Here is a 13343-nt window from a genome sequence, read left to right as displayed (position 1 = left end):
GAAGTTGTTACATGCTGCCATCAGCGATCGTATCCACACTTGTGTTCAGTTGAGCTCAGGAGCCTTTCAGGGGGGTCGGTTCACTGTGCTCGCGATGTTCCTTCCGGATAGACATCGTCATGGTGCCACTCTCTTTACAATTTGCGCTATATTCACATTGGAGTATTGTGTGTGACCTATCTCGTGCCACAGGAGTTGTGGATTGTTGCCGCCTATCCATCGCGTTCAGTGGAATAGGTATGTGTACTCACTAGCGTGTGCTCTGGAGTACACCATTAGTGCATCTGAGTATTATTATCGTCTCGCAGTGAGGTATTTAGCAGTGCTGATGGTCAGCTTTTTCCGACCCCGGGTATCAGAAAACAATGCTGATTGACGGGGTGAGGGGTCGTTAGTCGTGGGAGCTTCAGATCCTTGCCGGTGAGATACAGCGGGTCCCTGGGGAGATGAAGAGCGTCGGAGAAAGTTGTGGACATGTGGTATGTCTCGGTAGAGATGCTCTTCTCGAACGACCTGCAAGAGGGCGAATAGCTGGCTGACCTTATGGAAGATGATAGGGAGCCGCGAGGCTGTTACGATGGTGCGGACGTCGTGTCGATTTCGCACTCTTGTACGTTACTCATGTGCCTCGTTGTGTTCCACGATGTGACAATGGTTGTATTCATCAACACTGGTGGTTCAGCGTTAACTTCAGAGGTCTGTTTCGGCTTGCCCCTATGCTGTGTGATGCTGTCATTTCTTGTTCGAGTATGGCATCGAGCGAGTCACCTCTAGTCTCGCCGTTGCAGACAGCAGACGCAACCATGATTGCTGTATACAAGATCTGGCCAACGCAGCGGACCTGGTTTGGGTGTGGAGGGCGTTGCGTTTGTGGCCCTAGGCCTTGGGCACCAGTGTGGACCAGTATCCCTATCGTCCTCGGGTAGTTCGAGGGGTGTGGGGAGGAAGGAGAAGTGATCACCTCAGGTTTGGCTTGTATGTTGCACTACCTGCGATAGACATATGGCGAAGGCTTTCTCCGTGGGTCACTTTAATGACGATTTTCCTTTTCTTGATGACTATGGGCAGCCTTTTACTCACAGCTTATACAGACCCGGGAATTCTGCCCAGGTGAGTTGTGGGTATACAGGAGTAGGGGCGCGGGATTGCTTGCTCGCTCACATCGTTAGTGGATGAAACTTGTCGACATTCCGTGTTTCCCGACCCCAGTTTTCTCTCAGGCGTGCCTTGCTTGATGCTATGGAAGAGATAGGATCTCCCGAGGCACTGTGCAATGGGGATCTGGAGGCGGAGCAGGATCGGGACAGTGGGCGATTTCGATACTGCGGTGAGAATAAGGAAGAGCATAGTAGAAACGAAGCTGGTAACTCGTCGCCCTAGTCGACGAGTGTATCGCTGTTATGTCTGGTCCCATTGTTCCTAGCCACCCTAGTTCTGTTTTACGCTGTCGAGCCTGGCATATTTACGGGTACAGTGTGGTTTTCCCCGGAGTTTTCTCTCAGAAAACAATCGAGGACCTACCATTGCTTTTTTCAAGGCACGTGCCAACTGTACCGTGATATGACTACAACGTCGCACTGCAGAGTGTGTGACAATTGCGTCTCTGGCTTCGATCATCATTGCATATTCCTCAATAACTGCATCGGTAAGAGGCGCTGATGCGAATAGCCAAGGATTATTGTATTTTACAGGTTGTCGGAACTACCCCTTCTTCATGGTGTTTGTCGCATCAGTCACTATATTAGCCGCAATGGTGATGACACAGTTCATTATCTGGGCTAACATCATTGATGAGAGCGGCTCTTATAGGATGGGAATAAAGATCGAGATGGAGCCGGTAACGTCCTACCGGTGTGGTTTGATGTGTTTATTTCAACCTCATATCGAGAGTGTCTACGCCAACAGTTCAAATGAGTCTGGTCGACTATACGTGGCGTTCCATCATCGTCAGTGTTCGCGCTTGTCTGAAATCACAGTTGCTGTTTTCAGGGGCTCGCCATTCTTGCTCGAGTGCTGGCTGTGCTGGGTCTGATATGCTTGGTAACTTTAGCGCTTTTCTTTGGGTAAAGAGGCTCTGGAAAACTCGTGCAAGACTTTCTTAGGTTCCATATGTGCCTCCTTCTGACGGGCAAGACGACGAAGCAAGTTCTGCGGCCGAACAAGCGGTTCCCGTCCCGACGGACTCCGTGGTGTGAAAGTCTGTTCACGCGTCATGCTCCCTTCTTCAACCCCCGGTTGAGAGTGCCGAGATCAGCTGCCATTCAAATTGTCTGAATTCAGCACCTATTCGCAGATAAGTGTTCTCGCGCAGATTTTCTTTGATTTTTGTGGTAGTACGCTATCCCACTGTCCTCGCAATTCGTTTCCATTTTGATGAGCGTCTGTCGAGTCTGAAGAATTCCACGAGTGTATGATGCAGTTCGAGGCCGATTGGGCCCCTCTCGTTGCTCCTTTTCGTGGCGTCCTATGGGCCTTCTGAAAATTGTACGAAAAGTGAAGGAGCAGGAGCGTGAGATTCGCTTATTGATACTGTAAGTCTCCAACAGTGATATCAGTACATCGCTTCGCTGTGGCTGTGAGTCGTCCAGCTGAGCTCCCCAGTTCTGCTTCGATTTTCAGGGGCTTGGACAACGCAGGGAAGACTACAGTGCTGCTGAGATTCAACGGGGAGGACATCTCTCAGATTCCACCCACTGTTGGATTCAACATCAAAACTATTCTCTTCAATGAGTGAGTCTCCAGCTAATCGTGATGTCGCAGTTGAAGGAAGGCTCGTGAGCGACTTGGAGACGGGGATACATAGGATATGTGATGAGTTCAACACGATGGTTTGAAAATCGAGACTGACTTCCGGTCGTTTCAACTGGACAGGCTTGCTTGCGAGCTCATCGAAAGCAGTGTCCGGCAAGGTTCTCTCCTATCTACGTGTTGTGTGCATTTCTTATTATTCGAGTGATGCGATCCTCCTTTAGTTATAAGTTGAACATCTGGGACGTTGGCGGGCAAAAAAGTATCCGTAGCTTCTGGAGGAACTATTTTGAAGCTACTGACGGTCTGGTGGGAGTTGCTTACTACCGCGCATTAGCAGTCATGACCTGCAGGTTTGGGTTGTTGATTCGCTCGACCGTCATCGCCTGTCTGATTGCAAGGAAGAGCTCCACAAGTTGCTTAGAGAAGAGCGTCTTGCTGGCGCTTCTCTCCTGGTACGGGAGCATATTTGAATCGCTTCGTATTTGAGATATTGCGAGTTTAAAAAATCCAGGCTACTCATCGTCAATGCACTTTTTCCCTCTGGTAGATCCTTGCGAACAAGCAGGACATCGCTGGCGCCCTCTCCCCTGAAGAAATCCGCAAGGTGGGTGAATGACGTAGCAACTTGTGCGCTGGTCGAGAGGGTTGTCCCGTCAGCATCTAGAGCTGGAAACAATGTCTATGTCTCGACACTGGTATGTTCTGCCGTGCTCGGCAGTGACGGGTGAAGGACTGTCTGAAGGAGTCGAATGGATTGTTGACGATTGTGCAAAACGTGTTTTCACTCATGGATGATTTCTCGAGCTTCGACACTGTTTACTTACAGCGAGGCAGACGGGGGGCGTTTTAAATGCTACTGATGGTCTACTCCATGCTGATCCCCCTGATCCGGCCAGAGAAGTCCCGGGCATTTTCCTTCTAACTTAGTTGTCTTGCCTCTCTTGCTTGGCTGTGTGTAAATGTATGCCAGCTCACAAGGAAGCTTGGGGGACGCTGAACGAGCTTCATTCATCCGCTATTGTAAGAACGTCCCACTTCCCCGATATTTATTTAGATGAGCGTTTGGGGAGTGGTGTGTTCTCCGTCTTAAAGGATTACTGTCCAACTTTTAGAGCTGCAAAGGTTTGCTGAAGGAGATATCTGGTGTGTCCAGAGCCAGAGTAGAGGAACTATGGTCTTCAGTGGCAGAAGAGATAGAGGCTTCACGTATCGATTACATCCGCACGTAAGTTCCTGACGTCCTACTAGTAACCTCCAAGTCGATTCATCACGGCACTTCGCGGGTCACCAGGTGGTTCTCCCGTTTGCACATGCCCTGTGTGATGTCTGTAGGGATACCCGTCTCTCGATCGCCATACGGGGTGCTGATGGTGCACAAGAACGCCTCCGGCAAGTGCTGCCGAGATTGAGGAGTCTTCAGGAACCGCTGATAGAAGCTAATGTAAGCGAGGGTTCTGTTTCGGCTTCTTGATGAGGTTGCTCAGAATGCCGTAGTTCGTCTCGAAAAGGAAATTGCAACTCTGAAGGAGGCTTGCTGTATCCACCATCAGCTCGCAGACGTCCAAAGCTTACTGGGTGAAGTGGACCATGACTTCTTCATTGAAGATGTCCTGCAACGGTGAGGTGCTCATAACCTATCCTCGATGATTGGTCACATCAGTTGTCGACTCCTGCAGAGTGCCCGAGAGCTCCTTGAGCCATTAACTCCTCTGAGTCGCCGTGGGTGCCCTCTTCCACTGAGCTCGTGTTTAGAGACGTAAGTTCGTTTGACGCCCGTATCAATATGGCACTACTCACATAATCATGATTGACGGGTATCTGCTTCTAATCCGCGCATCAATATAACGCCTTAGATTCGAGTCCCTCACCGTGGCTACCATCGAGGGGATGGTCCGAGGCGTAACCGAGGGGTCCCCTGTTGACCATAGCGCACATGCATCTTGCGAGTCAGTAAGAATCATGATGCAGACTTGGCTATCGCGACCGGAAAGTCAGCAGATCACTCTCCCCCTGTTCTGTGGATTGGCGCTAGAGCTTTAGATGTCGAAGTGGAGATCCTGGACGTGCTGGCTGAATGCCTTATCACCAACGTGGGTGTTCCTTGATCTCTTATGTTGCTATGCAATACTTAAGTCCACTTCCTTAGACGATATAGTCGTGAGTTTGTCTCCCGCGCTCACTAAGTTTACCGCGAGGGCATAGGATCGCGGAAACCTGGTCCCAGCAAATGTGTCGAGAATACCAGATTCCCGAATGCATAGATTCCTCACAAACTTCAGTGCTCGCTCAACACTGTCACCTACATGGAATATGTACTGGCTTTCTAACCCGCGCCACTTTAGGTCATCAACCCAATCGCGACTCACCGAGGGGATCTCCGACTATCATATGCGGGCTTTGCCCAGGAGTGGTCCCTTGAACTCCTGGATTCTGGTGAGCTTGATGATGCCGCGGTGGGAGAGGCACTCGAGACTATGGTGGAGTTCCTCAAACGGACCGTCTTCCCAGATGGTGAGGAGTGATTTATTTATCTATAAGAACTCGAACTCGGGCACATATTATCAGAATCATCCCCCTTCCTAGCAATGGGACATAGGCTGTGGCCCGTCATGGGTAACTGTCTGCTCGACATGGTTGCGGTGGCTACCTTCGATCGGCTGGAAGCACACATGCGCAGTATAGGTTTCATTGATGAGGTAGGTTACGTTGATTGACTCAAGGCATCGTTTACTTCCGCAGCTCGTGTCGCCTCCCGCGCATCCGAGCACGAACAGTGCGATAACAGATTGCTCTATCGCTCGACCGTGTCCGGTTACCAATGCAGTTGCCTCTACTGCGTGTGCTCAACCTGACCTGTAATCCCAGGCGTCGCTGCCAATGCCTGAGGTTCTGGCAGATGACGGGTCCCCCAATCGCTGCGAAAGTGATGGAGAGTCCGCGAGCCGGTGGCAGCACGGTGCGGTCATAGAAGCTAGGCTGACGAAATCGTAAAGCCCGTGCCAAGTACCGCCATCCAGTTTACCGATAATGAACCATCCTGAGGTATCCATGCTCTAACTAAAATCAGAGACTGACGCTGATTGAGACTGATATTAAGCTACAGCGACAAGCCTGTTTCAATTAATGCGAATCCGATGTGTTGTGCATTTTCTCACATAGCACTAGTATCGCTTCCTCAGCGCAATTTTTCTGTCATCATATCAAATCTTCATGGATGACTTCGTCACGGAGGTGGCTGACGTTCCTATGAGCCGTGAGACCAAGCAGGGGCACTTCCAAGAACATCAAGGCGACGATGAAGTTCCCTGGGCCCTCCCCGCGTGCTTGACTGAGCCTGAATTCGCCCTCGATGAGGTGAGAACTTCGGTCGCAATCACACTTGGACCGGTTCAGCGAGCAGGTCGGTACAGCGCAGCTGGAGGCGTGGGCTAAAGAGGCAAAGGATTACGTGCACGCTTTGGAAGCTCGTGTTGCGGAGACACTCGACAAGAGCAGAAGAGAGTTCATTCATACGTAAATCTCCTCGCTTGATTCACTTATTCTGACATGCCACAACTTCAGGGATATTCGGCTGTCCAGTACAATTCAGAAAATTGAGTCGGCCAAGGAGGCTCTGGGCGAGATATCCCATAGGCTTGAGGAAGCTCAGCAGAAGCTGGGCGACGCGAATGTAGGGACGCAGGATTGAGTCACTGAAGCTTGATGCTGTCCTTGCCTCAGTCACGGGTATTGCATTTGAATAGTGAAGTGGCTGCTATGGAGGAAGCTTGTCGCATCAGCGGGCAAGTCGCGAAGGCTCGTCGTAGTCTCGGGAAGGTATTCGAAATGGACGCCCATGGCGAGCCTGGCGATAATATAGATGGAATTCTCGCTAGGTGAGGAGCAGGACTTTGAATATTGATGCAACTTGAGACTCCTCAGGTGCCGCGCGTTGGCAGAAGTGCGTGACTTACTGCAGTCTGTGTCCACGCCCATGGCTCCCAAGAACTGTCCGAAGATCGTCAACGACTGCAATGAACTGTATAGAGAGTATTGGTTTCTGGTGGATACAATGGAGATCTTCAGATACTCGTCGGCCTTCGCATCTATGGTGGAGACTATGAGCTCATCGCTTCGTGGGGGCCCGGTGCTGAAGATCGAAAAATGCAAGTTGTCAAGCACGTGAGTGACTTTCGGGCCTGTTTCTATCCATTAGTATGGTCATGCTCTCAGGACGGCCTGTCCAGAGCTCTGGAAAGGGGCCCGGGTACTCGGCGTAGACTCTGACCTCGTATGCGACGTTGCGGAGGACATAAATTCTAATGTGGGCGAGCCCAGGAGTGAACTCTCGCACGATCGACTGGGGCTTATCTCAGGTGCTCCGAGCACTCCTCAAGCATTCTCATGGTCTGGTGGTGCAGCAGACAGAAGATGAGTGGCATGTGCAATTGAAGAATACAGGGACAGTGCAGTTTAGTGATGTGGCGTCGGCTTTGGAGAGCATGGCTGACTTCATCAGCGCTGCTGTCTTCAGCGGAGGTAAAGCATTCTGCACTCTCGGGCACTAGCTCGCTAGCACGACAAGACTTCGGTTAGACTGAATCGATTGGCTATTTAGATGCTCAGCAGGTGCTAGGAACACTGCGAGCTTCGGTCTAGGCTAACTTATCTGTCACCTGGGAGTGTCGCTCACAACAACTCACTTTCCTCTAGTGCGACAAAGCCTCCGTTGTAGGCGTTCACATTCTGTTCTACTCTCGCCAATCTCGGCATACATTCGTAGCGCCCGCGATCTGCTAGTCACTGCTCTTCTGTCATTTTGATAGAGAGACAGCCCTGGTCCTTGGTGTTGTCAGATTCTGAGGCATTCTTGATCTTCGGTTCCGCGTTGTGGCCAGGGATAGCTCGGCGGCTTCTCCGGTCTGCGAATTTTGACATCTCGACACAAGAGGAGCGTGCACAGAAACTAGAGAAGGAGATGCAGGGCAAAAGCTTCATCAGGCAGCAAATGTGCCCTCTCAAGGTCCGGCTAGGGGCGGCTAGGGCTACGGGCTCGACCACAGTCTCTCTCCTCAGGATGGATTGTCAACTCGTGATGAGGCGGAGCAGAAGGCCGAGAGGTCACGAATCTTGGGACGTGCACGCAAAGAGCTCATTGCCGATACAGTCGAAGGTGTCACCGAGACAGTTGAAGTAGATTCAAAGCAGCTCGAATGTGTAGCATCTCTGGTCTATCCCCGCGAGTTCTATGCCGAACCTCATTTAGCTCGTTACTGGTGGCGCACATGTTTCGAGCATGGCGGCTTCGGAGACATGGTTGGCAACCTGTCCAGATCGAATATCGAAGAGCGTTGAAGTAGGCGTATGTTCATCATACGTCGGGAAAAGAGTCTTCGTGTTCTCTCAGACCTTGTGGAAACTAATTGAAGACAACCCCTCAGAGAAACGCAACCTGATTGACCTGTTCATCGTCCTCAAACGTGATGCTCACAGGGATATCATCGTCAATGATCCGGTCAAGGTGGGGCGCTCCCTCTAAGCATATGGTGTACAGAATGAACTCACTGTAGGCCGGCCTCCTTGTGCTGGACGTGTCGTATTTGAGTGTTCGACTTCTCTTGGATGCTACCAAATCGATGAAGGCGGATCGCCGCGACTCCGGTCTGGACCTGCTCCTTCGGCTCAGAGAGGCTGCTACTGTGGTCTTCGCACAAGCCATAAACAAAGCCTCAGACAATGCTCGGCAAAAACTGCAAAACAGTGAGAAGCCTTCTTTGTCGTTTGGGTTGCCAGTTTCTTTCACAGGCTCTGGATCATGGAAACGCGGATTGCTGAGCTCCGGCGACATGGCGGAGGCCGAGACGGCCCTAGGGGAAGCAGTAGAGTCGTTGAAGAAACTGTCCACGGTGAGCCTCGCCCTGGGTCATATCCCGGATCTAATAATTGTCTGTCTATCCTAGGCATGGACCCGATACCTCCCAGAGCCCCTCAAATTGCCAGCCCTGGCAGTGGCAGCAGATGCCACTCTCAGAGAGCTCGCTGAACTGTAGCACGATGGTTAAGTTCATGTGGTCTACTTCGCCTCGCTTCATTGTTAGATCTGTGCAAGCTCTCGACAAATCATGGCGAATGAACCCCAACAAACAAGACGGCTCAGCAGTTGCAGCTCTATTAGAGTGAGGAAACTCGCTAGTGACTTGACAGTTGGAGCTCATCTTAATCTCAGCTTTCTGTTGGTATCGACGCGAGAAGCCATTTGTCCGGATCCAAAAATTCAACCACCATCCTTCGCCTCCGTGGCCCTCATGAAGGACTGTCTGATGCTCCCATGGGAAGATCTACTCAACCTCTCGGATGATCGCCTGCCAGACGCTGGGACGGTAGGTAGCTCGCTTTGCACCTACCGAGAGCTCTCTTGCAGTCCCTGCTATCTCGTGGATCGCTAGCTCTCTGCATCCGAGCTAATTTCTCTGTCGGAGTGGAGTCCTGGCCCGAGGCTGAGAGTAAAGCAGGCCTATTAGCTGATGCTTGGGGCCGAGGTAAGGGTGTGAAGGAGAACGATAGGAAGATCGAAACCAAGGCCCATAAGAATGCTGACATAACAGGACGGGTAAGGAGGACAGACGTCGTTATGTGTCTGCTGAACGTTTCTCCCATACAGGTATCTCGAGGCGGCGTATTCGCCAGTAGCAACGGTCGATCCCTTTTTGGGTAGCGTGGCCTTGCTATGGTTGCATCACTTTGCCAATCAGAGCCTTGAGTTTTGCGTTGTAATTCTCGAGAATCCAGACACGGGTGTGAACAGGAACAGCCTCTCGAGTTTAAAAACTCTCTTTGCATCGAGCGGGTCAAACTCTTCTCTCTCGGCCTCATGTCACTCACACTTCCATGATGCATCTGAGCTATACGATGCTCACAGCTTTCAGGATGAATTCGGCGAGTAGCGATGATACGGATGCTATCACACGTTCCGAGTTGACCTGTTTAAACGAATGTATGCTTGAGAGCAATCTCGATGAGTTTGTATTGATCAACTTCTAACTCCTCGCTAGAGTCGCGGGAGGTTATGGGCGCCTTCGCTGAACTTACACCATCAAGGCGAGTGTTCGGACGATCCGAAGACAGCGAAAAGATTTTGAAGGCCGCTCATAGTTCAATGTCCCTTGAACGTTAATTAAGGAGCCCACAATAAGACAGCATTGGAACTTCGACATAGTATAGTCCACTGACTCCTTATGTGAGAGCTGAAGCTAAGAAGCTTGAATCTGCAACATGACATATGATCTTGCGTTCAGAATATATCGATCAGAATGTCGTGCGCTATGCAAATTCAAATGTGATGTATGCCTTGGGCCGGGGGAAGTCGTGTGTTGTTCTCGCCCTTCTTTGAACTCTCTCCTGTGGGGTTAATAGTGCCCTCGACTACTTATGTGGTCGTGCTGATGTTCCTGTGGTAGTGCAGGGATCTTAGGATTTTTGTAGACAGGAGAGATTGCCGTTGTTGAGGGCTTTGTGGGAAAGCAACTGTGTTATGAGTTGGAGAATGATTCTGAGCTGGACTCTGGTTTTCATCGATGCCACCTGTGCCGGCAGCCTCCCCTCCCACCTCTCGGCAACGCCTTGTAGCTAGTCTGGTGCACACAGTAAAGGGCCGGGAAACTAAACCAAGGTATACTGGGCTAGCGTGTAGTACAGCTTTCTGTTCACCCAGATGGGCAGAGACGGCTGAGAAGCTCTTTCCGGCTCTGAGTCGCCTTGCACCGTGCTTCCCAAAGCACAAGGAGTTTGTAATAAGTGTGGTATGGGATCAAGCGAAGTGTCGTCGATCAGTTAGACTCGGTTAACTCCAAGGATTTGAAGAAGCCTCATGTGTTCATGGGCGAGGGGGCGCAGGTATTCTGGCGATTACTTACTCCTTGGGTATTTTGTTTTTCAGGAGAAGCTCGGTACATTTTATCTATGCTGTGCGCTGCGGCTGCGCCCACGAGAAGTAGAAGATGCTGGTGACGACAACGCCGCCTTGTTGCGACTGACGCGAGAGGTGAAGCTCTGACACTGTACGATCAGGCTACTGCTTCTCCCAGGTGGCTGAGGAGGAGGTGGAGCCTCTGTTAGCAGAGCTACGAGAGTTTGTGTCAGGTAGTGGGACATGGTGTTGAGCTGAGCTCGTGTGTTATGAAGCCTTTGTAGACTACGACGCCACCTTGCACGAGGCACTAGAGGGCACATCTGTCTACCGGGAGATCTCGGACGACCTCTTCTGGCACCATAATTTCCAGATTGCTTGTCCAGCATTGTACTCTGACCTCCAACAGCAGCTGTCTGAGAATGAGAAGGAGATTGAATATCAAATGGCAAATAGCGATCTCGCTCGCCAAGTATATTCGGCATGGCTGGAAGCATCAGGTATGTACATCTTCGGCATGTGTTCTCTCGCGGTTTCCAGGTCAGCCAGTGAAGGGTGAGATCAGAGCCGCTTTAATTGAGTATGGTCTCCTCGCCGGAAAGCCTGGATACAAGTCGACCAACAGCACTACTGTGGCCGATTCGAATCCAGTGGGTATAGATTTCAAGGGGAAGGAAGCCAGAATTGACTGATCTTGCATGGGAGTAGTTGTTTCTGTTCTTCTCGTGTGTTGCATTGGGGGCAGACGTTCATGATAGCTCACAGTTGACTGGATATTCTTCCACCACTCAACTACTCTTTCTCCTGATTCATCGGCGGTTTTTCGGCACTGTTTCTGTACCTGCACTACTGCGTAAAATGAGCGAATCCTTGGCAGAATTGCAAGCTAAAGTAAGGTCGCTGCCGAGGCTACTCCGCCGCAGCGGTTTTTTTCTTCAGATGAAGGCCCAGGGCGAGAAGGTCCGTCAGATGAAGAAGGACGGTGCCAGCCGCGATGATCTCAAGCCTGAGGTCGACATTCTGACCAGCCTCCGCGCGGACGTTGAGAAGATGATCGAATCTGAGGCTGAATCGAATCCGGCCAACAAGATCAATCGCGCCGGTAGGAAGTCCCCCCCCCCGCCGTCAGTGAGCTGATGAGTCGTTTTATTAGGTCTTGAGGATCTCTGCAAGCGTCGGTTCCTGTTCACACCCTCCTTCTCAATCTACGGAGGTGTTGCTGGTCTCTACGACTTCGGTCCTCCGGGGTGCGCTTTGAAGGCTAACCTTGAGGCCCTCTGGCGTCGCCACTTCATCAACCATGACAACATGCTTGAAATTCAATGTAAGCTGTGATAGTGACCTATACCGTATCGTACTGTGCTACTCAGGCACTTGTCTCACCCCTGAGGTCGTACTGAAGACTAGTGGTCATGTTGAGAAGGTAGGGATATAACATCAGCCCTCACTGTTCGGACTGATGAGATTTCAGTTCACCGATCTTATGGTCAAGAATGAGAAGAATCCCGATGAGTACTATCGGGCTGATAAACTCCTTGAGGAGAAGTGCGAGGCCCTTCTGCAGGAACCTAGTTTCGAGGGTGATCGTGAGCAGGTAGGGAACCGTAGCTCTCAACAATCACTGCGATAACTGTTTCTCTTGCTCAGTTGCAGAAGTGGATACGCGTGGCGGATAGCTTGAGCGCCGAAGAGGTGGATAAGATCTTCCAGGAGCTTGGTATGCTCAATGCGTCCAGCCGGTGGTTGTAATCCCGCCACCGCCGCTCAGGTATCAAGCAGGCGATGAATCTCTCCTTCCCCTACCCCTTCAACCTCATGTTCAAGACTACCATTGGCCCTCAGGGGAACTTGGTAAGTGCGAGGATTATTCAATTGGCTTTGTCGTGGTCTCGTTTAATTCGGAATACATTAGCAACCGCCATTCCCTTGTATGCACTGCACGACACGCCAACATTTTTTTTCTATCATAGGTCGGCTTCCTGCGTCCCGAGACTGCCCAAGGCATGTTCGTCAACTTCCGTCGCCTTCTCGAGCAGAACGGTGGCAAGATGCCGTTTGCTGGTGAGAGCGCACTCGGATGATTTGTCAACAGCATCATTGTGTTCGTTGCAGCTGCTCAAATCGGCCTGGGATTCCGTAACGAGATTGCCCCTCGGGCTGGTCTCCTCCGAGTTCGCGAGTTCCCGATGGCTGAGATTGAGCATTTCGTCCATCCCGATCACAAGGACCACCCCGACTTCCACAAGGTTGCTGATTTGAAGGTGAGTTTTCGCCCGAAGCGTGAATGCTGGCTTTATCCCCTTACCTGCTTTAGTTGCCCCTATTCCCCCAGCACAATCAGCTGACCGATGGCAAGCTTCGTACTGATCTCACCTTGAGACAGGCCGTGGATATTGGTATGATCAACAATGAGGTCGGTCATGCTGCTCGATGGTTTTTACTTCCTATTTTTACTCCCATCAGACTCTCGCATACTTCATGGGCCGCACTTTCCTATTCCTAGTCAAGGCCGGTGTTGACGGCAGTATGCTGAGGTGAGCCTGTCATGGAGTACAAGTGAATCGCGCTCAAGTCGCTGATTAGGTTCCGTCAGCATCTCAAGTCCGAGATGGCTCACTACGCCTGCGATTGCTGGGATGCCGAGGCCCTCCTTTCCTACGGATGGACCGAAATCGTTGGTATCGCTGATCGCTCTGCGTATGATCTT

General features: G+C 51.2%; 4 protein-coding genes across 4 annotated transcripts in view; all 4 read left to right on the top strand.

Annotated features, from left to right (window-relative positions):
* The first annotated feature begins 731 nt into the window (after positions 1 to 731).
* Positions 732 to 2318, top strand: Pmar_PMAR017290 (zinc finger protein DHHC domain containing protein, putative). Its single transcript, XM_002772013.1, has 7 exons — positions 732 to 922; positions 967 to 1110; positions 1221 to 1327; positions 1538 to 1645; positions 1692 to 1837; positions 1990 to 2063; positions 2103 to 2318. Exons 1-7 carry the CDS (start codon positions 750 to 752, stop codon positions 2272 to 2274), a joined length of 924 nt encoding a protein of 307 aa, XP_002772059.1. The 5' UTR covers positions 732 to 749; the 3' UTR covers positions 2275 to 2318.
* Positions 2319 to 2466: 148 nt separating this feature from the next.
* Pmar_PMAR017289 (ADP-ribosylation factor, putative) lies at positions 2467 to 3367 on the top strand (the record flags this gene model as incomplete). The annotated part of the gene is made up of 5 exons (XM_002772012.1): positions 2467 to 2531; positions 2620 to 2730; positions 2973 to 3057; positions 3102 to 3203; positions 3299 to 3367. 5 exons carry the CDS (start codon positions 2467 to 2469, stop codon positions 3365 to 3367), a joined length of 432 nt encoding a protein of 143 aa, XP_002772058.1.
* Positions 3368 to 5940: 2573 nt separating this feature from the next.
* Positions 5941 to 9453, top strand: Pmar_PMAR017288 (hypothetical protein). Its single transcript, XM_002772011.1, has 19 exons — positions 5941 to 6105; positions 6152 to 6264; positions 6313 to 6421; positions 6472 to 6626; positions 6673 to 6771; positions 6817 to 6912; positions 6964 to 7054; positions 7107 to 7269; positions 7587 to 7753; positions 7807 to 7947; positions 7997 to 8086; positions 8138 to 8251; positions 8301 to 8490; positions 8536 to 8636; positions 8691 to 8776; positions 8829 to 8906; positions 8957 to 9110; positions 9152 to 9340; positions 9392 to 9453. The coding sequence occupies exons 1-19, from the start codon at positions 5962 to 5964 to the stop codon at positions 9443 to 9445; spliced, it is 2334 nt and encodes a 777-aa protein (XP_002772057.1). The 5' UTR covers positions 5941 to 5961; the 3' UTR covers positions 9446 to 9453.
* A 1940-nt stretch (positions 9454 to 11393) lies between these two features.
* Positions 11394 to 13343, top strand: part of Pmar_PMAR017287 (glycyl-tRNA synthetase, putative) — a 3013-nt gene continuing 1063 nt past the window's right edge. The window contains exons 1-12 of the mRNA XM_002772010.1: positions 11394 to 11527; positions 11576 to 11738; positions 11790 to 11960; positions 12007 to 12059; positions 12108 to 12230; positions 12284 to 12353; positions 12405 to 12487; positions 12607 to 12697; positions 12749 to 12897; positions 12951 to 13049; positions 13100 to 13170; positions 13220 to 13310. Of these exons, the coding sequence (XP_002772056.1) occupies positions 11495 to 11527; positions 11576 to 11738; positions 11790 to 11960; positions 12007 to 12059; positions 12108 to 12230; positions 12284 to 12353; positions 12405 to 12487; positions 12607 to 12697; positions 12749 to 12897; positions 12951 to 13049; positions 13100 to 13170; positions 13220 to 13310 (1197 nt within the window). The 5' untranslated portion in view covers positions 11394 to 11494. The remainder of the gene's footprint in view (positions 11528 to 11575; positions 11739 to 11789; positions 11961 to 12006; positions 12060 to 12107; positions 12231 to 12283; positions 12354 to 12404; positions 12488 to 12606; positions 12698 to 12748; positions 12898 to 12950; positions 13050 to 13099; positions 13171 to 13219; positions 13311 to 13343) is intronic.

The sequence above is a fragment of the Perkinsus marinus genome (assembly GCF_000006405.1).
Source record: "Perkinsus marinus ATCC 50983 genomic scaffold scf_1104296962102, whole genome shotgun sequence".
NCBI lineage: Eukaryota > Perkinsozoa > Perkinsida > Perkinsidae > Perkinsus > Perkinsus marinus.
This window is presented reverse-complemented; position numbering and strand designations above follow the sequence as displayed.

Coding starts and splice junctions, on each gene's coding strand:
- Pmar_PMAR017288 (XM_002772011.1), top strand. CDS start 5,962: ATGGATGACTTCGTCACGGAGGTGGCTGACGTTCCTATGAGCCGTGAG. Junction 6,913..6,963: donor AAATGCAAGTTGTCAAGCAC/GTGAGTGACTTT, acceptor TCATGCTCTCAG/GACGGCCTGTCCAGAGCTCT. Junction 7,055..7,106: donor CGGAGGACATAAATTCTAAT/GTGGGCGAGCCC, acceptor GGCTTATCTCAG/GTGCTCCGAGCACTCCTCAA.
- Pmar_PMAR017290 (XM_002772013.1), top strand. CDS start 750: ATGGCATCGAGCGAGTCACCTCTAGTCTCGCCGTTGCAGACAGCAGAC. Junction 1,646..1,691: donor ATTCCTCAATAACTGCATCG/GTAAGAGGCGCT, acceptor TGTATTTTACAG/GTTGTCGGAACTACCCCTTC. Junction 1,838..1,989: donor TAAAGATCGAGATGGAGCCG/GTAACGTCCTAC, acceptor TGCTGTTTTCAG/GGGCTCGCCATTCTTGCTCG.